Source organism: Schistocerca serialis, chromosome 4, assembly GCF_023864345.2.
Source record: "Schistocerca serialis cubense isolate TAMUIC-IGC-003099 chromosome 4, iqSchSeri2.2, whole genome shotgun sequence".
NCBI lineage: Eukaryota > Metazoa > Arthropoda > Insecta > Orthoptera > Acrididae > Schistocerca > Schistocerca serialis.
In genome coordinates this window covers 777,464,172-777,489,606 of record NC_064641.1, presented here as the reverse complement: position 1 = coordinate 777,489,606, position 25,435 = coordinate 777,464,172, and the positions used below count along the sequence as shown (strand labels likewise).

Sequence of the window (25,435 nt, the reverse complement as noted above, 5' to 3'; positions counted from 1 at the left end):
CGTCTGCAAGGCGTCTCAGTTGTTGGCCAGCAATGTCAGCAGTGTCGGTTACACCTTGGGGAAGCAAGTCCTAGGAACCGACCAAAGGAGAATTTCTAAAATAATCAGAGAACTGTGTAACAGAAACTTTGATCCAATGGTGCGGAAATGATTGTTTGAAATCCCATCACATGTATCACCAGCTATCCTAAGGAAATTCCACGACGTTCCAACGTCTGGTCACCAGGGGTTCGTGAAGATTTCAGACAGAACCAGACGGAAGTATCACTGGCCAGGAAGTTCTACGGGTCCGTCACACGCTATGTGAGCTACAGTAAGGAATGCCAACAACTGAATCACATGCCACAATTATCTCCAGGACAAAAAAAAAAAAAAAAAGGTTCAAATGGCTCTGAACACTATGGGACTTCTGAGGTCATCAGTCTCCTGGAACTTAGAACTACTTAAACCTAACTAACCTAAGGACATCACACACATCCATGCCCGAGGTAGGATTCGAACCTGCGACCATAACGGTCGCGCGGTTCCAAACTGAAGCGCCTAGAACCGCTCGGCCACTCCAGCCGGCTCTCCAGGACATCTGGTACTAATGCAACCTGCAGCAGCGCCATCCCACCGAACTGGAATCGAATTTTTGGGAGGTTTATCGAATCGATGGATAATAGTGTGCACTGAATGCTGCTGTCACAAAAGCTGTGCCCACTGCCGAATCTCCAGAAATTGCAAAGTTTATTTTGGATGACATCAGTTTGAAGCGCGGAGCATCCCATTTGATAATTTCTGATAATGAAAAAGTTTTCCAGTCGAGACTACAGTAGTATCAGAGGTAATTACACGTTGCTACATCACCCAAATAATATCAGTTGCCTGCCATCCACAGGCGTGTGGCCTCACGGAACTCTTTAATAAGATGAAGGCGGATATACTCTCGACGATTGTTGTAGTCGAACGGGGAGATTTGGATACAATACTACATGTCGTGACATTCGCATACAACATAGTTAAGTAAGACACTACAGGTTTCACACCACCCTTCGTGCTCCACGGTCACGAGACCGGAACGACAATAGGTATATTGTTTTTGTTTCAACCAAATGATATTCAGTATGACTACGTCATCAACAGGATTGATGATGAAAGGAGCTGGCCTGAACTTGGACCCTGGACACCGAGGAGAATGACGGAGAGTGCTCTAACGTTAAGCACCAGCCAGTGAGATAGTGCTATAGAAGTTTGGTATCGAGTTTTATGCCTGTGCGGAAGTGGAAGTAACAGGATGGTCATTAAAGCGCTACATGGAGCAGTACCGTCCCTTTCGCCGCTTGTCGGACAACACATATGAGGTCGAGGACTATGGTCTTTCATCAAGAAGACAGCTGGCCGCGGTGGGCGAGCGGTTCTAGGCACTTCAGTCTGGAACCGCGCGACTGCTATGGTTGCAGGTTCGAATCCTGCCTCGGGGATGGATGTGTGTGATGTCCTTAGGCTAGTTAGGTTTAAGTTGTTTCAAGTTCTAGGGGACTGATGACCTCAGCAGTTGAGTCCCATAGTGTTCAGAGCCATCAAAAAGACAGTGCAGAGACATCTTCCGAGTCGTCCTCATGAGACCCCACTACAGTCCAGAGGCACAAATCGACGGTAGGGGGTGAAGGAAACAGCAGAACTACTAGACGATCACGAAGTTTTTAAGGAGAAGGCTACATTTGATGCGCATAATAGTGAAGTGAATGTCTTAACGCCACCTGCTGCCATACAGAGGGCCATCAAGGTCTAGACCCAGGACGCTGTAGTGGATTCCAATGAGAACTTGTGAAACAGTGGGTAGCCGTGTCCCCTGTAGAGGGACCAATGGCAGGAGTTGCCGTGCTTGCAGCGTGGTGTAATGGTTAGCACCACTGGCTATCGGCTGCCAGTTCAGATCTTATCACCAGCATTTATTTGTTAGCAAGTGTTCATTATTTCTGGAAGCCTCTTGAAATATGTTCGTAATGTTCGGATTTTCTGGGCTATTCGATCTTTGGTAAATACCAACATTCTGGAATATTCAATGTTTGTATAAATAACTACACTCTCTGCACAGGAACTCAGTTCTGTTCTGGCTGTACGTTGGTGTTCGTAACAAACTTGCTTTCAGTGCTAAGCGTTGTATTTCATTAACGACCCTGTTTACTGATTTAGACTTTAGTGCGGTCACGATGTGACAGTATTATCCCCACATATCTGAAATTCCCTCGATCAGAGTTTCGGCAGAAGTGTCGCTACGATAGAGTCCATGTAGATATACGTAGGCGCTGTTAGTACTGATTACTTTTATTACAATGAGTGAGGGGGTCGCAAACAAATGTGGCTATGGAGAGGGATTGGCGAAGAAACAGTTTGAGAACCGTTGGTCTAGAGCAATGATTCCCAAGCCGAGTTTCCCGAACACTGGTGCTCCGCAGAAAGTGAATATGATGTGTGTTATACACAAAACTTAATGACATGGTGATTTTGTTTTCAACATTTTGGCGATACTAATTATTTTTAAAACTTTATTAATGTTTCTGTGCTATTAGCTATGGTTTAAATTTGAAGTAATCCCTGAATAAAACAAGTGTTTCTTATTATTTGAAATTTTATTAAGCTATCAAAGCACCAGGATTCTGAAAGTGTACCGTCAGAGAAAAAGTGTGGGATCCTTGGTCTAGATTACGAGATATGATATTAATAACTCTTCTCTCCACGTGGTTCAAACCTCATAACAATAACTACAGTTTAAATCTAATCACCGTGGACAGTTATTTCGACGAAATGTAAAAAATATTGTTACCCATTTGTAAGCATAAGAAATAGCTAAAATGTTTGCTAACAAAAGCCTAGATTATTGAGATTACTGTTATTTTTTAAGTGCTGTGTTTTTAAAGTAGGAGAGACATCGCTGTGTCTCTTCAGAACAATGGAACCCCTCTTCAGTTCGGCGCTGTGCTGGTCGACAACAGTCACGCAGGTAGTGATGAACCGCAATTCATTGCTAAACACAGTGCGACGCCAGTTATCACCAGTCCATGCTTCCGAATCACAGCCCCCCTTCAAACACAACCGATTTTCTTGTGCTGTTTATAGTAGCCTGTCCATCGATCAGTTATTCCCTGATCAGGGGCTGCTAGTCTCTGAAAAAATGGCGTGAGACGACACAGAATGTTGTAGGGTGTCCACTATTTGCTTTCGTAATTGTGAAGAGGTTATGATGTGCTCGACGCGGAATGTGGCGGGTCTCCCTTGCCGTGGTCAGACAAGATCCACAATCCCACCCTATTACAACTATTTCAGTTTCCTAATAGCCACAATTTTGTCTCTCATTCTAAATTCTCATGCATTTGTTCACCTCTTCTATCAATTCGATGGACAATCGTCAGTTTTACAGTGGTACTAATATTACAAGTCCACGTCTTAATGCCGTTAAGTCAAAACTGTCCGCACACTGAATATGAGCTTTCCTCTTCAGAAACTTCGAGAATTATTTGTGCCACAAGTACTACAGGTAATTTTTATTCTCCTGTTACTTTACCCTCTTATGTATCCATTGTGTTCAACGGCCCTAAACTTGGAAATGAGTTAACTGTCAATTTGAGGCACTTTCCTTTCTTTATGTCAATTATACATCTTTGTCCTGTTGTAATTTATTTTAAAGCCTTCTTTCGAACTTACCCTATTATGATGTTCCATTTCTTGTTGAAACTATCTGCACTACATAAGATGACACACAGCAGAGGTTTTAAGAGGCATACGTAGCCAACGCGACTTCGCGGAAACGCAGTATAACGGGGACTCCAAGTAGGTGCCTTCTTCAGATTTTTCTCTGCTGAAGTGTGTGTTGGGCAGCTTGCTAGCCATCTTTGCCAATCTAATTCCCTCAACATCACCCGACTTAATTCTAATACATTCCATTATACTCTGTTTGCTTTTGTCAATGTTGATCTTATATCCTCCTTTCAAGACACTGTCCATTGCGTTCGACTGCTTTTCCAAGTCCTTTGATGTCTCTGACAATTACAATGTCATCGGCGAACCTCAACGTTTTTATTTCTTCCCCATGGACTTTAATACCTACTCCGAATTTTTCTTTTGTTTCCTTTACTGCTTGCTCAATATACAGATTGAATAACATCGGGGAGAGGCTACAACCCTGTCTCACTCCCTTCCCAGCCACTGCTTCCCTTTCATGCCCTAGACTCTTATAACTGCCATCTGGTTTCTGTACAAATTGTAAAGAGCCTTTTGCTCTCTGTATTGTAGCCCTGCCACCTTTAGAATTCGAGAGAGTATTCAGTCAACACTGTCAAAAGGTTTCTCTAAGTCTACAAATGCTAGAAACGTAGGTTTGCCTTTTCTTAATCTATTTTCTAAGATAAGTCGTAGGGTCAGTATTGCCTCACGTGTTCCAATATTTCTACGGAATCCAAACTGATCTTCCCCGAGGTCGGCATCAACCAGTTTTTCCATTCGTCTGTAAAGAATTCGCGTACAGTATAAGGAAAAGAGGCCTGGCATGTGGAGGGGGACCAAGTGTTCTCCCAGTGTTTAAATACGATTGTAACAGAGGCGACAGGAACACCACGCTACAACATCCTAAGGAAAAAAAAGAAAAAAGAAAAAAATGGACTAAATGGAGCGGAAATTTGGTAGATGTTATTTATATGTACAGACAAATAAATGATTACAATTTCAGAAAAATTGGATGATTTATTCCAAGAGACAGAGCTTTGTACATTGAGCAAGTCAGTAACTCGTTGGTCCACCTCTGGTCCTTATTCAAGCAGTTATTCGGCTTGGCATTGGTTCATAGATTTGTTGGATGTCCTTGTGATGGATATCGTGCCAAATTATGTCCAATTGGTGAGTTAGATCGTCAAAATTGCGAGCTGGTTGGAGGGAGCTGCCCATAATGATCCAAACTTTCTCATTTGAGGAGAGATCCGGCGACTTTGCTAGCGAACATAGGGCTTGGCAAGCACGAAGACACACTCCGTAGGCGGGCGGGCAGTCTCTTGCTGAAATGTAAGCCCGGGGTGGGTTTTTATGAAGGGCAATAAAACGGTATGTAGAATATCATCGACGTACCACTGTGCTGTAAGGACACAAAGGGGTCTTGCTATGAAAGGAGATAGCACCACCGAACATCACTGCTGGTTCTTGGGCCGTACGGCGTGCGACAGTCAGTTTGATATCCCACCACAGTCCAGGGTGTCTCCAGACACGTATTGCTGGTCATCAGAGCTCAGTTCGAAGCGGAACATCGCCGCAGACAATTCTATTCTAGTCAGTGAGATGGGTGAAGACGTGTCTTGAGACGCCACAGACAGCAATGGGATACCAACCAGAATGTCGCCTGCAGTGCTGCCCAAAACCAAAAGTGAAGGTTTGAGGTGTAATTTCTTTCCATGGCAAGTCAACTTTGGTTGTTATCTGCGCCACCCTAGCAGCACAGCGGTACGTCGACAATACCCTACGCCCCGTTTTGTTGCCTTCATGGCAAGCCAACCTAGCCTTAAGTTTCAGCTAGCTTAATGTCCGTCCGCACGCGGCGAGTGTTTCTGCTGCTAGTCTTCGTGCCTGACAAACCCTACCTTGGCCAGCAAACAATCTGGATCTCTCCTCAACTGAGAACGTTTGGACTATTATGGGTAGCACTTTCCAACTAGCTCGGGATTTTGACGATCTAACGCACCAATTGGACAGAATTTGGCACGATGTCTCTCAGAAGGACATCCAGCAACTCTGACAATAAATGTCAAGCCCAGTAACTGTTTGCATAAGGGCCTCAGGTGGATTAACGCGTTATTGACCTGCTCAATTTGTGAAGCTCTCTCTCTCTTGAATAACTCATCCAATTTTTCTGAAATTCTAATCATTTGCATGTACATGTACTCCATATGCACCCATTTCCGTCCCATTCGGATAATTCGTTCGTGGTGCGTGTTGTTTTTGAGTGTGCTAGGTTCCGTGAAAAGCACCAGTGGGCACACAGTTAAATGTAACAGATTTATTTATTAGGATTTTAGATTATTTCTACCTGTTCAATTATTTATACCGTATTTAAATTTGGATTAATTCTACTAGAATAAAATGGTTTTTCGTAATCGTTGGTAAATGATATTCTATTGTGCCCAGCAACCCGCCTATCGAATTATCAAACCAAAAAAAAAAAGTGGCTTCACAATCAAACTTCACATTCAAGCTTTTGTTCATAATTTTCTAGGTGATAGGGCCTAGTGGCGACCATTTCTCACAGTAAATAATGTCTTTGTATTACTTCAGCATTACCGGCTGTCTCGAAACAGGACTAAAGTAACACACACATTGAACATGCGGCAGCGAAGTGAGGAACGACAACACAAATAACCGCAAAACTAGAGGCAAAATAAAAGTAATTCAGATAGATCCATCAACGGCAATTGCCTCTTCATTTTCCCAGCTTAAGGAGCTGGAAACTTCCTCTATGACTGCAGAGAATAGTTTGACTGACCCTCTACAAATTGTGGATTTCTGTATCATGCGTGACGACAACTCACTAGGTTCTTGTAGACTGTTTAACGAGCTTGTGAAACTTGTATTTGACAGCGTGAGATTATTTGAAACTAATACAGAGCAATGTCCATCAAGTGACCGCAAGTCAAACCCCCTTTGCAACAGAGCGAACACAAGCGATCGTACAATAGTGAATGAGAATTCTCTCCAGGGTAAACGCTAGGTGCGCCTGAACAGGAGGCCTTTGATCGTGTTCAGTTCGCATTCGCCCGTGTTCCGCTGGTCTTTAGTCTTTTTGGCGAACCATCAAAAGGAGGTCGTATCCTTTCCGCAATCGGTACAGATAGTTTTAGTCTCTTATCTATTTTTGTTGTTGTTGACGTGATTTGCGAGAGCAATGGAATTGTCCGGAGAAAATGTAATGTTGCTGAGAAAAGAATATAGACACCATACGTACTTCTAAGATCCAAGAGGTCCACAGCACAATGCCGAAGGAAAACAAATATGACTGGTAGAAAATTGGCGAGGCACTAAGGTCCTACTGCCGTTATAAGAAAGAGAATAATTTCTGCTTAGATGCTTTCACCTGTTTGGAACGGAGTGAATAATCATTGTTTGCAATTGTTTTCATCAAAAAGGAAAACCACAATACATTTCGTGGGAAGGAAATAAGTGCGAATGCGTACATTCTGGGTAGTTTTAATTAAACTTTCCCTACTTAACACTTTATAAAACGGAAACTAATTACCGTACGAGTACCAAACTTAGTAGCATTAATGTCTACTCTAGAGCATGGGGAGTGAGACAGGGTTGTAGCCTATCATATGGTTCAAATGGCTCTGAGCACTATGCGACTTAAACTTCTGAGGTCATCAGTCGCCTAGAACTTAGAACTAATTAAACCTAACTAACCTAAGGACGTCACATACATCCATGCCAGAGGCAGGATTCGAACCTGCGACCGTAGCGGTCGCTCGGTTCCAGACTGTAGCGCCTAGAAGCGCACGGCCACTCCGGCCGGCTGTAGCCTACCCCCGATGTTATTCAATCTGTATATTGAGCAAGCAATAAAGGAAACAAAAGTTCGGATTAGGTATTAAAATCCATGTAGAAGAAATAAAAGCTTTGAGGTTCGCCGATGACATTGTAATTCTGTCAGAGACAGCAAAGGACTTCGAAGAGCAGTTGAACGGAATGGACTGTCTTGAAAGGAGGGTATAAGATGAACATCAACAAAAGCAAAACGAGGATAATGGAACGTAGTCGAATTAAATCGGGTGATGCTGAGGGAATTAGATTAGGAAATGAGACACTTAAAGTAGTAAAGGAGGTTTGCTATTTGGGTAGCAGAATAACTGATGATGGTCGAAGTAGAGCGGATATAAAATGTAGACTGGCAATGGCAAGGAAAGCGTTTCTGAAGAAGAGAAATTTGTTAACATCGAGTATAGATTTAAATGTCAGGAAGTTGTTTCTGAAAGTATTTGTATGGAGTGTAGCCATGTATGGAAGTGAAACGTGGACGATAAATAGTTCAGACAAGAAGAGAAGAGAAGTTTTAGAAATGTGGTGCTACAGAAGAATGCTGAAGATTAGATGGGTAGATCACATAACTAATTAGGAGGTATTGAATAGAATTGGAGAGAACAGGAGCTTGTGGCACAGCTTGACTAGAAGAAGGGATCGGTTTGTAGGACACGTTCTGAGACATCGAGGGATTACCAATTTAGTATTGGAGGGCAGCGTGGAGGGTAAAACTCGTGTAGGGAGACCAAGAGATGAATACATTACGCAGATTCAGAAGGATGTAGGCTGCAGTAGGTACTGGGAGATGATGAAGCTTGCACAGGATAGAGTAGCACGGAGAGCTGCATCAAACCAGTCTCAGGACTGAAGACAACAACAACAACAACAACAACGGCAGACAACGTTGCCCGCAATTCCCGATCGTCAGGCAGTGCGCGTGCTGTGTCAAGACAGTTGAACACTCCGCGGTTCACTGTACGGAAGGCACCATTCTCAAATGGTATCCGTGCAAGATCCATATCGTACAACAGCTTGCGCCACGGGACGCAAAACGATGTGTTGACTTCGCTCTCCACTTTCTCGTTAAGGATTGAAGCTGACGAGGGCCGGTCCTGGACCATCCTATGGGCAGATGAAGCCCATTTTTTTCTGACAGAATTGCGAAGTGTGGGGATCTTCACCTCCAGTCATTGAGCATGAAGTTCCTCTGTATGGTGAAAGTGTCACCGTATGGTGTGGCTTCAAGGCTACATTCATCAATGGCCCATTCATTTTTGTTCAGGTTGGCGTTCAGGACCAAAGACGTGCAGTGTGACTGGCCAGTGTTACTGCGATATGTCCGCACTACAGAAGCGCATTGAACTCAGTTTTCATGCAAGATGGCGCGCCACCATACATCGCTGGTGAAGTTCATCTGGTTCTCCAAAACTTGTGTGGAAACGATCGAATTATCAGCCAATCGTTTCCAAATGCTCGGCCGGCACGATCACATCTCAATCTACGATTTCAGGTTTAGGGGCTACCTGAAGGACAGGGTTTGCCAGGGGAACGTTCACACATGTGCTGATCTTAAGCGCAGCATATCAGGAGAGGTAGCCAGCATACCAAAGGACATTCTTCATTCTGCTGTGCAGAATGCAATCCTGCTCTTTCACGCTCTTCTAGACACTGATGAGCGCCATATTGAGCCTCTTCTGTAACAGTAATTGTACCGGTATGTAATGGTTGATGTACCGCAGCAGCACACTAGAAGTGTTTCAATTGATTTGACTTTGCATTATCTCTCTTCCCTATGCCCTTTGACATTAATGTTACCAAGTTTGGTCCTCGTACGGTAATTAGTTTCCTTGGTATGACGTGCTACGTAGGGTAAGTTCAATTATAACCACCCGGTATTACGGTTATTAAAATTACAAATATACGAAGAAGCTGCTTTTTTCGATATTTGTGTCGTAATATCTGCAGTTACATGCCGACGCATCAATGTTAAGTTACAAAATTTTAATGATAAATAAAAATGATTTACCGTAAATAACGTATATATATATATATCATTAAGCAAATTTTATTGACATCTTCCTCATACGTACTTGAATTAAACCCATGAAATGATTCGCATATGTCACTACAGACATCAGAAACCGTCCCCAATATAGCAGTTACCGAAATGCGAAACAATCGCTACAGTGTTGTAAATGTTTCCAGTTGCTAACAATCAGAGTGCTAATGCTAGAATTCCCTCAGGTTACGCTGGCCAGCGCTGGTTAATGTTTCACTTTTGAATTTCCTCCTCAATTGTAATGAGAAGCTGGTTAAAAGCGTCAGCCGACATATATACAAAGTTTTTGAATAAGTTTAGGAAATCTGGAGCTTGAATACACCGTTGACTGCCCTTTCTTCCTGCATGCTTTACACGCCCAAGTCCAATTTCAGACACCTAAATTCTTTCTTCTCTATGCCACTTCGCGTACGTCATCAAAAACAATGAGCTCAACATGCAAAATAATCCTCTCTGAATGCCAAAATTTTGCATCGTGGCTCCAACTATCTCGCGTTGTATCCTGTGCGCCGATTCTCAGCGTTCAAAAACCAATAACGTCGTGCGCATAGGCTATGATCGTAATCTCGTGTTTTTTTCCGTTCCTTCTAATACAAGCACCCGTTCATAGAATCAAGGGAATGGTAGTGAACACTGACAAATTTTACGTGGATGGCATTCGCTTTTGTTCGCTTTCATTCGCCACAGTGTAAAGAGGGTTTCAGAGGAACTATCAGTTGCAAACAGGTCCACAACATCTGCTACATCAAGATGACAGTAAGTTACATTTATCTACAAGTGTACTCTCCGCACTGTGGGCCTGGCGCAACGAGACAGTCATCGATCATCTTTGCAGCGAATTTCCTTTGCGCTATTATAAGGGAAACTGGACTGACGTCCTGCAGGCATCTGCATCGGCTCTACACTAGATTGATCGTCTTGAAGTGCCATGTAGTTTCTTTTATGCCTACATTGTTTGTGAAAGAGTAGTAGTAGTAGTAGTAGTAGTAGTAGTAGTAGTAGTAGTAGTAGTTTTCTTCAGTCCAGAGAGAGAGGTTTGATGCAGCTCTCCATGCTCCTATATCCTGTGCAAGCTTCATCTTCCAGTACATCCTGCAACCTACATCCTTCTGAATCTGTTTAGTGTATTCATCTCCTTGTCTCCCTCTACGATTCTCACCCTCCATGCTGCCCTCCAATACTAAATTGGTGATCCCTTAATGCCTCAGAATATGCCCTACCAACCGATCCCTTCTTCTAGTCAGGTTGTGCCACAAATTTCTCTTCCCTCCAATTCTATTCAGTACCTCCTCACTAGTTATGTGATCTACCCATCTAATCCATACAGTAAAGCTGCATGCCCTCGGGAAAAATTACGGCTGTAGTTTCCCCTTGCTTTCAACCGTTCGCAGTACCAGCACAGCAAGGCCGTTTTGGTTAGTGTTATAATTTTGGGTAGTGTTTGTTTATTATGTCTGTATCCCTAATTGCAAATAATATCAAGCGCTAAAAAAAGGATGACGCAGATAAAAGTGGCCCGTGTAAGTATAAGGAAATACAGTGAAATTACAGAAAAGAAGAACTGAAATTAACTTACTGTATATTTACAGTGAAAAACACATTCGTAGAAGATACTAAAAGCTACCCCTCCAATGCCAATACACAGCTGTAGACGTCTAAGCATATTCAGATACATCCGGCGCAACGTTCGGATATCCACGGCGGCAATTTCACGGCTGATGTCTTTCAGTTCCTGTATTGTGTGTGGATTGGTTTCATAGACATTGCTCTTCATGTGTCACCACATGTTGTCAGACCCGGCGAAAGAGGTGGGCCTCGCGGGATTAGCCGAGCGGTCAAGCGCTGCAGTCATGGACTGTGCGGCTGGCCCCGGCGGAGGTTCTAGTCCTCCCTTGGGCATATGTGTGTGTGTGTGTGTGTGTGTGTGTGTGTGTGTGTGTGTTTGTCCTTAGGATGATTTAGGTTAAGTAGTGTCTAAGCTTAGGGACTGATGACCTTAGAAGTTAAGTCCCACCAGATTTCACACACATTTGAACATTTTTTTTTTTTTTTTTTTTTTTTTTTTTTAAAAGATGTGGCCATAAATGTTTGCTGACAGATCGTTCCTCAATGAAGACATCATGGACTCGTTCCAGAGATACCTTTCTTTCAGAGATACCCATCTTTCATATTCAGTGAATTGAGCACAAAATGTATTAATTTCTTTATATATGGAACATTGTTTCGGGAAGTGTCAAAAAATAATAATCATTCCTGTTACGTCGCATAAAACTCCAATTTTTTTCATCGTGGAGTGGTTGCTAACACACAACCATTGCATCATCACTCGTGATGTAATGGAAAGGGTGTAAAACTATCGATGTTATTCAAACGCCACATGCAGTAATTTACATGTTTCTGACTCTCATCCTCCCGTAATTGCTGCACAATCGTCGCACGACACGTCTTCAAATTAAGACTTTTCAATATCCACTGGCAACTCCTCACACTTACATGCGCTTGTTGGGCCAATTCCGTGTAGACTTCTCTGGGCTCTGAGTGATTCTCCTGCGAATGTCTGCAATACCTTCTGGTATGAGAACTGAAATGTAAAACTCCTCTCGTTTTTGCACAGATCCCTAGATGTACCAGTTTCTATACAGACTCTACATTGCTCTCTTTGTTGGTAGTCCTCTATCCGGATACTTGATCTTTAAAATTTTGAGAGTTTTCATAATCGAACCTGTTTTCACACATGCTTCCACAGTTTCAATTTTTTCTTCTGTCGAGGAAGTCATTTTGTAGATTACAAAGAAAACGTCTAACTTCACTGATGAAGTGAAATACTGACAAAACCTTCCTAACAATCTATTACTGCGTACAACTGTCCATTGTTGTAGCTGTTTAATTCAGAAGTCGAAATACTGCATTTCCATTCACTTTCAATAGGCTCTCACAAGAGCTGAGAGCAATTAGCGACTGCCCCAGACACACACATTTAATGTGCTGCTCGCAGCGCTTCAAGATGCAGTGCACCGTTTGACGGCTGCATTGGCGTCTACATTCTCACAGAGTGGTTTAGTTGAACTTCTGGTACAATCTCCTCCTGAAGTCTGTAATATCTCTATGGGCTTCTCCTCTTGCTGCAAGAACGGCTGCAAGGCTTTCTATAGATGGCCTGCATCTAAACATTCACAGGCTGGTCGTTTGCCTTGAATTGGAGAGGTATTCCTCACTCCACTGCAATAGAATCTGCCTTCTAAGCTGACAAGACCATTTTGAGACAAATGGCTCAGCGAGTTGATGAAACACGTTGTCAGTGTGATCCATCGTGTCCTGGACGCTGTCACAGTATCCAAACACAGCTAGCTGGCTGTGCTGCGTCTAGTTCGTAGACCTAAGCGGCCGTTTAGGCAGCCACTTTCTTTCATAAAGGTGAATTCATATGTACGCTGTTACAGTAGGAAGTGCCACTGCTGTTCAAAAGCCACTTGATAAGCTAATTAGGGTGTCTATGCCGGAAGTAGATACTAGTAGAGCCCCAAAGTACTTTAGTACAGTAAAACCTTCTAGTAGATGAGCTGCGCGAGGGAACTGCCTAAGGCCAGAGTGCCATTCGTACAGAGTCTGTGGAACTAGACACACAGAACCTCAAGTAACTTCCAGCAAAGCACGTACACTGCTATAGAGTCCTGTTATGGCGGATGCGTAGTACTGCTGGCCATTTAAATTGCACCACCAGGAAGTGGGGATGCCCCAGGGATTAGTGTCGGGACCACTCCTTTATTTATATAAATGATATGCCCACTAGTATTATGGGTGACTCTAAAATATATGTTTGCTGATGGCACTAACTTGGTAGTAAGGATGTTGTGTGCAACATGGGTCTTTTTCAAATAGTGCAGTTCATGACATACATTAATAGCTTGTAGAAAATAAACTAACGCTCAATCACAGTAAGACTCAGTTTTTACAGTTTCTAACACACAGTTCAACAAAACCTGAGGATTTAATTTCACAGAATGGGCATATGATTAGTGAAACTGAACACTTCAAATTTCTAGATGTTAAGTTAAATACTAAACTGTCGAAGAAAGCACACGTTCATGATCATGTTCAAAGACTTCAAGTTGCCATTTTTAATATTCTAACGGTATCTGAAGTGAATGATCGTTCGACGCGAAAATTAGTCTCTTTGCTTATTTTCATTCGCTTATGGCGTATGGTACTATATTTTGGGGTAACTCTTCCCATTCAAAAATGATATTTTTGACTCAGAAACGGGCTGTTCGGGCAATGACGGTGTAAGTTCACGTTTCTCTTGTCGAACTCTATTCGCAAGTATGGGTATTTTGCCATTGGCCTCTCAAGACATATTCCTCACTGTCATTGCTTGTAAACAATATTAGCTTATTCTCAAGAATGAGCAGCTTTCACTCAGTTAATACTAGGCAGAAATCAAACCTGCATTTGGATCGGACTTCCTTGACTCTTGTGCAGAAAGTTTTTTTTTTGTTTTTTTTTTGTTTGTGGTTTTAGGGCGCAAAACTTCTATGGTCATTAGCGCCCAGCCCGTGACGTAGGAAACAGGAAAAAAACGAAATTTAAAATCAGCAGCAATGGGAACAAAGTCATAAAATTTGAGAAACTAAAGGCAGAAGGAATGCTTAAAAATCCACTATAGAAAGGGGGTGGTTGTCCCCCAAAAAAAAGGCTTCAAATGACTGACGTCATTTCACTGTCACTAATAAACTGTAGAACGCGGTCAGCTGAGCGCGTGTCATCTGCTAAAATCGACGATAGATCAGGCGATAGCTGTAGACGGGAGCGTAACGGATTAAAATAGGGGCATTCAATTAAAAAGTGTCTGACCGTCCACGGCTGAGAGCAGTGGGGACAGAATGGGGGAGGATCACCGCTTAAAAGATGTCGATGACTAAAAAGACAGTGCCCTATCCGGAGTCTAGCTAAAATTACCTCCTCCCGACGACGCGTTCGGGAGGAAGAGGTCCATGCGCAAGGAAGGGCTTTCACTTCCCGCAATTTATTATGGGGAAGTGTTGACCAATGCGCATGCCATAAATGAGCAACTTGGCGACATAAACCGCTTCGTAGATCGGTAAACGGAAGAGACTGAATAGCTGGCCGAGGAAGAGAGACTGCAGCCTTGGCCGCTATATCGGCCGCCTCATTTCCACAGATATCAGCGTGTCCCGGGAGCCAGAGGAACGCCACTGAGACGCCCCCCAGGTGGAGCAAGCGCAGACAGTCCTGAATCCGGTGGACCAGAGGGTGCACAGGGTAAAGAGCTTGGAGACTTAGGAGAGAGCTGAGAGAATCTGAGCAGATTACGTACTGTATCCGCTGATGGCGGCGGATGTAGTGGACAGCCTGGAGAATAGCGTTGTGCAGAAAGTGTGCAGTATACAGCTGCATCCATTTTCAATAAGCTACCACTAGAACTAAAAACTCTTAGCAGTAATCCACGCTCTTTCAAATCGAAACTGAAGAGTTTCCTCATGGGTCACTCCTACGGCTTGACTTTTTTCGGGTTCATAAACATTTTTATTTTTATATTGTAAGTTCATGTACTGACACGTTCCATGACCTTTGAGATTTGCTCCACAATTTGGTCCTACGGAACTTGACGTGTAAATAAATAAATTAACAACTTGTTCCGAGGGTGGTTTCTGCTAGGGATTGCGCGACAAGCGTTCTTGTTAAAGGGAATTTATTCTCTGATGTATATTCCGTGAGTGCGATATAGGTGATTGTAAAATGGCGAGGAAAATAACACAAAAATGTTAAATTAACTTTTAAGTTTATTCTGTATCTAAATTTACAGAGTAACTTTCCTAGCTGAGGTGCCTCCAAGCTAAATCCAAGCTGCTATACTGGTAGAGCATTTGACCACGAAAGATAAAGGTCTCGAGTTCGAGTCTCGGTCCTGCACACAGTTTTAATCTGCCAGGATTGTCGTACCAGCGCATGCTCCGCCGCAGAGTGAAAATTTCATTCTTAAAGCACTTTACACAGTGACAGTGAATGCATATCACTGTCCCGTCAACTTACAGATTCCTCGTATAAATCAAAGACCAATGTAGCCTCGCAGCTGTCTGACTCCCTCCCAGCTATTCCAGCCTGTAACTCCGACTGCCTACCGTTTGCCCACCAACTTCTGCCGACCTATCTCTGTCCACATATTTTCTCCTCTGGGCTCCAGATCTTAGCATTTTGTTCGCCTTTCCCTTCGATGCCGCCAGTCCCTGACATGACGTAATGTAGAAGGCTTCACCTCGCCTTATTACCTATGAGTACCTTGGTTCACTATTCTTCAGATATCTTCCAGAGGTTGTGTACAGCGCGTAGGACGCCTTTCCCTATATGGTGAATAAGTACGTCATAAGCCTTATATTGGCTTCTTGTAGCGCAGTCCCCTCCCACCCTTCCCCCCATTCCCCCCCTCCCCTCCCCACCCCCTCTCTCTCTCTCTCTCTCTCTCTCTCTCTCTCTCTCTCTCTCTCTCTCTCCACCTACCCTTTTATTGCCTAACGACCTTTCTTCATTAACTGCATAACCCTGATTATCGTTTTCGTCTAAGATCTTTGTTTCATTAATTCGGTTGCCCTATTCATTCCTTTATAGTCTAAGGACTTCGCCTGATAAATTCTGTCACCTTATTTATTCTTTTATCATCTAAGAACTTCGCCTCACAAATCTTGTCAAACAACTTACTTTATAGGTTCTCCACTTTGCTCTCCTCTGGCCCACCGTGTGAATCTCGTGCCTCCTTCTGCCGCGCCAAAGTTCCGTCTTTACTGTAGCCCACTTTCAATAGCGTGTACATGACTTGGCTATTCGCTGTCAACACGACAAAACAAAGAACTCATTAAGTGTATACAGTAGATTAGGAGAAGTTCATGAAAAGTTTGTCGGTGATTTGAGGGTACACAGGGTGCGGAATTTAGAATACAGAGCTGCCACCTCTGGCATTAACGATGGCTCTCAAGTAATTGAATGTCGAGTCGAACTGAACATGTATAACACATACGCGTAAATCATTGCATGCTGGGACAGTACTATCCTAGAGTTTATCAGTCATAGTGGTTGGCAAATGTCAGCATGTGAGTCCCTCGGCAGCCCATGACCAATTGGTATTAATGGCTGAGAGATGTGGAGAAAGTGTTGACAACGTCAACAGTCGAGAGCCCTTTGCATCGAGGCAAGTACAGACAGCTCAGGCAACATGTGATCTTGCGTTATTTGGCTGAAGCATAAAGTCTATGAGATCTCGAACTAGGCCACAGTCACCAATCTTAACACGTCCGAAATGTAACGCCTGCTGTCCAAATCGTCGCCCATGCAAACCAGAGCCAATAGCACCACATACTGTCACATCACGTACTGGGCATGTATGATGATGAGAATGCAATCTGGCAACTTTCATTATCCTTGGAAGCTATACATGCAGACACGTCCTTCGTGATGCTGTCTGCAGAATCAAGACTCGTATGGACAAACGATGTGGTGCCACTCCGGTACAGCTCTACCTAACAATGGTCAGACAGTGTTGGTGTGGGTGAAGATCATTGACTCTCACATTGCCACTGACACACATACCGCCAGGTGGCTTGCGGAGTATGGATGTAGATGCAGATCGAGGTACTCAAACTGGCTCTGCGCCTCTGAAGATTGTGTTCTACTCTTGAGCTGCACGAAGACACTAAAATTCCTGCAGGACAGAATGCAGCAGAGTACACGTGCCTTGTACGAAAAGTCATAATGGAACTGGGCCATCAACCACACCATAGGCCGGCGACACATTGCCCTGACCTCCTGTGAGAATTTTCTCTGCAGCAGTATGAGGACCATCATCTCCACATTACTTGAGGCCAATCCAGCAAGTCAGGTAAAACATAATGTCACATCGAGAGGTTCACCAGGAATAACATTTTAATGTTTAACCCGCACATATGCTCGATAATTATACAGATCAGTCTCCAGTATTTTCGCTGGATGCAGCATTGGCGGCTTGCCTACCGCTGCTGCCGCATCCTAGGAAGCTGCGAACTATGGTTATCTTGAAACTTCCTGGCAGATTAAAACTGTGTGCCCGATCGAGACTCGAACTCGGGACCTTTGCCTTTCGCGGGCAAGTGCGCTACCAACTGAGCTACCCAAGCACGACTCACGCTCCGTCCTCAAAGCTTTACTTCTGCCAGTACCTCATCTCCTACCTTCCAAACTTTGCAAAAGATCTCCTGCGAAACCTGCAGAACTAGAACTCCTGAAAGAAAGGATATTGCGGAGACATGGCTTAGCCACAGCCTGGGGGATGTTTCCAGAATGAGATTTTCACTCTGCAGCGGAGTGTGCGCTGATATGAAACTTCCTGGCAGATTAAAACAAATTAAAAAGTTTTTATCTGCCAGGAAGTTTCATATCAGCGCACACTCCGCTGCAGAGTGAAAATCTCATTATGGTTATCTTGTTGACAGTATGTGGTACACTGGACGCCAATACACTGGCCATGTGAATACCTGTCTTGCCGCAAACAATCCCATTTCCTGACCGAAGGTAAGTGACGTGGCGGTACGAACTTGCACGGCCGAGTGAGCCATATGTCCTCCGGTGTTACTTGCTAGGAGCCATAGAGAACCACCATGATGTTGATTGTTGTCGTCTTCAGTCCAGAGACTGGTTTTTGATGCAGCTCTCCATGCTACTCTATCCTGTGCAAGCTGCTTCATTTCCCAGTACCTACTGCAACCTACATCCCTCTGCATCTGCTTAGTCTATTCCTCTCTTGGTCTCCCTCTACGATTTTTACCCTCCACACTGCCCTCCAATGCTAAATTGGTGATCCCTTGATGCCTCAGAATATGTCCTACCAACCGATCCCTTCTTCTAGTCAAGTTGTGCCACAAACTCCTCTTCTCACCAGTTCTAATCAATACCTCATTAGTTGTGTGATCTACCCATCTAATCTTCAGTATTCCTCTATAGCACCACATTTCGAAAGCTTCTATTCTGTTCTTGGCCAAATTACTTATCGTCCACGTTTCACTTCCATACATGGCCACAATCCATACAAAATGCTTTCAGAAACGACTTTGACAAATCTATACTCGGTTTTAACAAATCTCTCTTCTTCAGAAACCCTGTCCTTGCCATTGCCAGTCTACATTTTATATCCTCTCTACTTCTACTATCTTCAGTTATTTTGCTCCCCAAATAGCAAAACTCGTTTCCTACTTTAAGCGTCTCATTCCCTAATCTAATACCCTCAGCATCACCCGATTTAATTCGACTACATTTTATTATCCTTGTTTTGCTTTTGTTGATATTCATCTTATATCCTGCTTTCAAGACACTGTCCATTCCGTTCAGCTGCTCTTCTAAGTCCTTTGCTGTCTCTGACAGAATTACAATGTCATCGGCGAACCTCAAAGTTTTTATTTATTCTCCATGGATTTTAATACCTACTCTGAACTTTATCTTTGTTTCCTTTACTGCTTGCTCAATATACAGATTGAATAGCATCGGGGAGGGGCTACAACCCTGTCTCACTCCCTTCCCAACCACTGCTTCCCTTTGATGCCTCTCGACTCTTATAACCGCCATCTGGTTTCTGTACAAATTGTAAATAGCCTTACGCTCCCTGTATTGTACCCGTGCCACCTTCAGAATTTGAAAGTGAGTATTCCAGTCAACATTGTCAAAATCTTTCTCTGAAGTCTACAAATGCTAGAAACATAGGTTTGCGTTTCCTTAATCTTTCTTCTAAGATAAGTCGTAGGGTCAGTATTGCCTCACGTGTTCCAACATTTCTACGAAATCCAAACTGATCTTCTCCGAGGTCGGCTTCTACCAGTTTTTCCATTCGTCTGTAAAGAATTCGCGTTAGTATTTTGCAGCTGTGACTTATTAAACTGATAGTTCGGTAATTTTCACATGTGTCAACACCTGCTTTCTTTGGGATTGGAATTATTATATTCTTCTTGAAGTCTGAGGGTATTGCGCATCTTGCTCACCAGATGGTAGAGTATTGTCAGGGTCGGCTCTCCCAAGGCTATCAGTAGTTCTGATGGAATGTTGTCTACTCCCGGGGCCTTGTTTCGGCTTAGGTCTTTCAGTGCTCTGTCAAACTCTTCACGGAGTATCTCTCCCATATCCATAAAATTGTCCTCAAGTGCATCACCCTTGTACAGACCCTCTATATATTCCTTCCATCTTTCTGCTTTCTCTTCTTTGCTTAGAACTGGTTTTCCACCCGAGCGCTTGATATTCATACAAGCTGTTCTCTTTTCTTCAAAAGTCGCTTTAATTTTCCTGTAGGCAGTATATCTTACCCTTAGTGAGATATGCCTCTACATCCTTACATTTGTCTTCTAGCAATCCCCATTGATTATGGCCTTCATAAACTATCGATTCCATATTCGCATGACAATCGTGGCACACTTGCCAACACCAGCAGCAATATTCTTTGTAGGAACCAATATGGGCTCCGAAAACAACAATCGTGTGAAACTCAGTTCGCTCTATTCGTCCAAGAGACCCAGAAAGGAGTATACACAGGCGCCCAGTGGGTGATGTGTTCTTTGAAGGTATTCGGTACAGTTCCTCACTGTCGTCTAATGAATAAAATACGAGCGTACGAAATATCAGACCAACAGTGTGACTGGATCGAATTGTTTATAGCAAACGTAACACAGCATCTCAATCTCTACGGAGAGAAGTCTTCAAACATAAAAGCCATTTCGGGCGTGCCCCAGCGAGTATTGTAAGACCATGAGTTTTCACAATATGAGTGACCTAGTAGTAATGCCGGAAGTTCCCCGAGGTTTTTCGCGGATGATGCTGTTGTACATGGAAGTCGCGACGTTAGAAAATTGTAGCCGAAATGCAGGAAGACCGGCAGACAATCGACACTTGGAGGAGGGAGTGGCAATTGACCCGCAACATAAATGTAACAAATTTGGTATATACAGACAGAAAGGCACTCTACTGTATGATTACACAATTGCACAACAGTCAGTGGAAGCAGTTACTACCATAAAATATCTAGAGTATGGATATGTAGCGATTTGAAATGGAAGGACCACATAAAATTAATCGCAAGTAAAGCAGATGCAGGCCGGCCGAAGTGGCCGTGCGGTTAAAGGCGCTGCAGTCTAGAACCGCAAGACCGCTACGGTTGCAGGTTCGAATCCTGCCTCGGGCATGGATGTGTGTGATGTCCTTAGGTTAGTTGGTTTAACTAGTTCTAAGTTCTAGGGGACTAATGACCTCAGCAGTTGAGTCCCATAGTGCTCAGAGCCATTTGAACCATTTAAAGCAGATGCAAGAATGAGATTCATTGGAAGAGTCGTCAGGTAACGTAGTCCATCAACAAAGGAAGTAGCTTACAAAACACTCATTTGACTAATACTTGAATACTGTCCATCAGCATGGGATCAGTACTAGATAGGACTGATAGAGGAAAAAGAGAAAATCCAAAGAAGAGCAGCACGTTTTGTTGTAGGGTCTTTAGTAAGCACGACAGCGTCACAGAAGTGCTCAGTCGCCTCTAGTGGCGGACGCTACGAGAGATACGTTCTGCATTACGGTGTGGTTTATTGTTAAAAGTTCCGAAAGCTTACATTCCTAGAAGAGTCAATGAATATATTGCCTCCTCCTACATATATCTTGCGAGAAGACCATGAAGATAAAGTTAGAGAGGTTCCAGCCTGCTCGGAGGCTAACCGGCAATAGTTCTTCCCACAAACTATTCGCAACTGGAACAGGGAAAGGAGGGAAGTGACAGTGGTACATAAATTACCCTCCACCACTCGTCTGTAGTTGAAACCGCCGAACTAGACTTACAGAAATAATCTACTGTACTGCGTTTCATACTTAAAAATGACCCCTTTCAATTATTAGCACAATTTGTATACTAATCATGTAAAAATATAATATTGCAGGCTTTAGAATATCGAAGTAATAAGTAGAATCAACAGAACTGTTCGCTGCAACGCCCATCACTTCATTGAGAAGAAAATTAAACCGCAATACCTGTGCTGGCTGTAGCGTGACTAACGATTCAAACGGTTAACAATGGGACCGTAAACATACAGAAGAAAGGCACAAAAATAACTGAAAATAATTTATATCTGTAGATCTACTGTTTGCTGCACTGTAATAGCTATGCAAAGGATCAAATAAATCCCGACATTTCATAGTGCTGTTGCATCATTGAAGAATGCAATATCAGTGTAAGGAGGCGGAAATTGATTTATTTTACTAATGTCTTATCTTACAGCTTAGGTTTCAGATAGGAGTCAAGTTTGGACGCATAATTAAAGAATGCAACATCAGCATGAGGAAGAAGGGAGTTAAAATGTTGTCAGACGTTATTTCCGTGGAACATGTTACAGGACGTGGGTATCTAAAATGACAATGTACACTAGCACGGCGTGTGCCCGACTCTACGCACTTCATGTTTACCGTTCATTTTTTAATGTGTTTGTCTGGGCCATTTAGCAATGCTTAGTTGACTTCAGAGCTAGTATGTTGTACGACTTATGACTCAGAATTGAGAATAATTAAAGAAAGACAAGAATAATTAAGAGAGACGATGAAAGTGAATTATTGTGGTAAGAAAATGTTCTCATACAGTAGTAAGGAGACAGTACACCCCTCGGAACAAGTTGGAGGGTGGCGTACACCCGCGTTACTCTCCAATACCCCGTGGTGCTACAGAAGAATGTTGAAGATTAGATGGGTAGATCACATAACTAATGAGGAGGTATTGAATAGAATTGGGGAGAAGAGGAGCTTGTGGCACAACTTGACTAGAAGAAGGGATCGGTTGGTAGGACATGTTCTGAGACACCGAGGGATCACCAGTTTAGTATTGGGGGGCAGCGAGGAGGGTAAAAATCGTAGAGGAAGACCAAGAGATGAATACTAAGCAGATTCAGAAGGATGTAGGCTGCAGTGGGTACTGGGAGATGAAGCTTGCACAGGATAGAGTAGCATGGAGAGCTGCATCAAATCAGTCTCAGGACTGAAGAGCACAACAACAACAACCACCCTGGCAGTGAATGAAAATAAGCAAACTATGTTAACTAATTGATTTGAAGGATCACAATGTTAGCAGTTATGGCAAACGTTTCACGAGAGATACTGCGAATTTTTTCCAGTTTATGTATTCCTCAATACGCACATCTAAGAACGTAGGACCAGGGGCACCCGTAGGGGGATGCCAGTGGGGAGCAGCCACTCCTAGTGAGAATTCATTTATTTTACTATTATGAAAAATGACTCGTAATCGCAGCGCACGATTTTTTATGACCTAGAAGTACTTGGAAAATTATTAACATGACCTGAAAATATCGATAAAATGACGTAATTTGATATAAAACATACGTGAAGTGAGTTATGAAATGAACTAAATTAATGAGAAACTTGAGAGGAGCTTGGAACCGAAATTACAAAAAGGATAGATAATTATTTTTTAGTTGCTACGTTCTTCTCTAAGACATACAAAAGCTGCTGTATATCCAACAGTTGAAACACTCTTGAGCAACATAGTTGCGTTTCTCCTAAAGGCACGTGCATGGCTTACTCTTGTAAACATTGAAACAATTATTGTGGCATAATTGGACGTTAACACAAACAAGTAAAAAATGAACTAAAGTTTTAAAAGCAACATCATCCTTGAAAAATTATGATGGTACGGTACCTATGTGACTAAAAATGGAAAAGTAAATTTACGTTTCTCTACTCAGAATATTCCAAATTTTGGTACTTGAACACTGCGTACCTCATAAGTAAAGAGGGATTACATGTGAACAGACTAAGCATTATTAATAAACTATAAAAAATGAAATGAAGGTGCCGATCGTTTAAGTGACGTAACTACTACATGTGTATACGGTGCAATTCGGCAAACCTAACGAAGTACTGGGCGTGTAACGCTCGACGCAAGGCTGTTTTCTGCAGCACTTGCAGCTTCTGTATCTCATCTGAAGCAGCCATACCGTAATGACAGAAGCAGCATAGGCCCACTCGGGACACGCGTACTCCATAATGGGTAATACCATGCAACTGGATTTGAAGTAAGAATTCGAAAGAAAGGTCATTACATTTAACTCTGTCCACCTCTGCATATAATTTTCTACCTTATTTATTATTATTATTATTATTATTATTATTATTATTCGTTGGTAGGCTATTTAACAAGAGTGGGTGTTTTGACAGTACAAAACTGGATGCTCCGTGTTTCTTTCAAAATTTGAAGGTAGTTAATCAGTCAATAACTTTAACGAAAACATCCATTTACCATTTTCCCTGCACGTGCTTCTTTGGTCGGCGTGGCAATAACGCTAGTTTCATCTGCAAGAAGGACTAACTCTTACTGAAGCAGACATTTATTATTACAATAGAACTTGGGCAGCTGGTCAAAGTACGCCGAACACCCATTGCGATTTCTCCCTGAAGATGTTATGCTCGCCCTTTTTCAATTACTCAACATCGTAATATAACTTCTCGCATCCTATTTCGGAAATAGGAATGCAATTGGGTTTCTGCAGAAGCATAATCCCACAAAAATATAACGTATCTAACAGAATATTACGACTGGCATAGTAAAATATCTTCAGAAAGTTTTAGATCTCAACTGATATTTTATAAGGTAAAACTTTTATTATCTACTCAGAGTAAGTGAAAACAGCTCCCTCGGTAGAGTAGCCCTTTTGAAATCCAAACTGTGATTGACTAAATATCGCCGTAGTATTCAGCTGGGTGCCAACCCTCAAGTACGTAACTTTCTCCAACTTTGTAGAAAATGATGAGAAGTGTCTGACTTGTAAAAACTGACAGCTATAAAGTCCCATTTCTTATAGTGTCCTGACAATTGCCTATTTCCATCTGTCCGAGTAATTACCCGAACTAATGATAAATTATACAGGTGATCGAGGACACTGCATGTTATAGGACAACAACTGGTTAGTGCCTTATTAGAGATACTACTAACTTCATACAAACTTTTACTATTCAGGATCACTTCATTAAATTTTCTCTGTATTCTACATCTAAATCTACGTCTACAAGGATACTCTGCAAATCGCACTTAAGTGACACCTTCACAATAATTCTCTATTATCACACTCCCGAACAGCGCGCGGAAAAATTGAACACCTATATTTTTCCGAGCGAGCTCTGACTTCCCTTGTTATACACACATCAAAAAGAGTTTTGGCTCACCTCGATTCCGAGAGTTCCGGAACCTGTACAGAAAATTGTAATAGAGATCAACATGAACACCATTTCCGCCCTTTTTATTGCTCATGGAAAAGCACACATAGCATGCTGTACCACCACACAGCCAGACATTCGGAGGTGGACACTTCCATTGCTCAGAGCCCATCCTGGCACAAAGTAACAATGCGGACGCAATCGTAACGCGATATTGACCGTCTAGGCTTCGTTGAACTACAGACAACACGAGCCGTGTACCTCCTCCCTGGTGGAACTGGTAACTGATCGGCTGTCGGACCACCTCCGTCTAATAGGCGCTGCTCATGCAAGGTTGTTTACATCTCTGGGCGGATATAGTGACATCTCTGAACAGTCAAAGGAACTGTGTCTGTGATGCAATATCCACAGTCAACGTCTATCTTCAGGAGTTCTGGGAACTGGGGTGATGCAAAACTTTATGTGTGTATTAGCACGGGCCTGGCAGTGTTTCTGTATGAAACAAGTGCCAGTATATCGACGTTTTCACTCACAAACTACCTGTCTATCAACCAAGCAGTTAACCTGATACTGATAAACATTTGTTACACCCGTTGGATTCGCATAACCCTAATGGTTCTACTA

General features: G+C 42.9%; 1 protein-coding gene across 1 annotated transcript in view; it reads right to left on the bottom strand.

Annotated features, from left to right (window-relative positions):
• LOC126474761 (uncharacterized) overlaps positions 1 to 24,919 on the bottom strand; it is a 197,167-nt gene extending 172,248 nt beyond the window's left edge. The window contains exon 1 of the mRNA XM_050102237.1: positions 24,821 to 24,919. Coding sequence (XP_049958194.1) covers positions 24,821 to 24,905 — 85 coding nt within the window. The 5' untranslated portion in view covers positions 24,906 to 24,919. The remainder of the gene's footprint in view (positions 1 to 24,820) is intronic.
• Between the last annotated feature and the right edge of the window lie 516 nt (positions 24,920 to 25,435).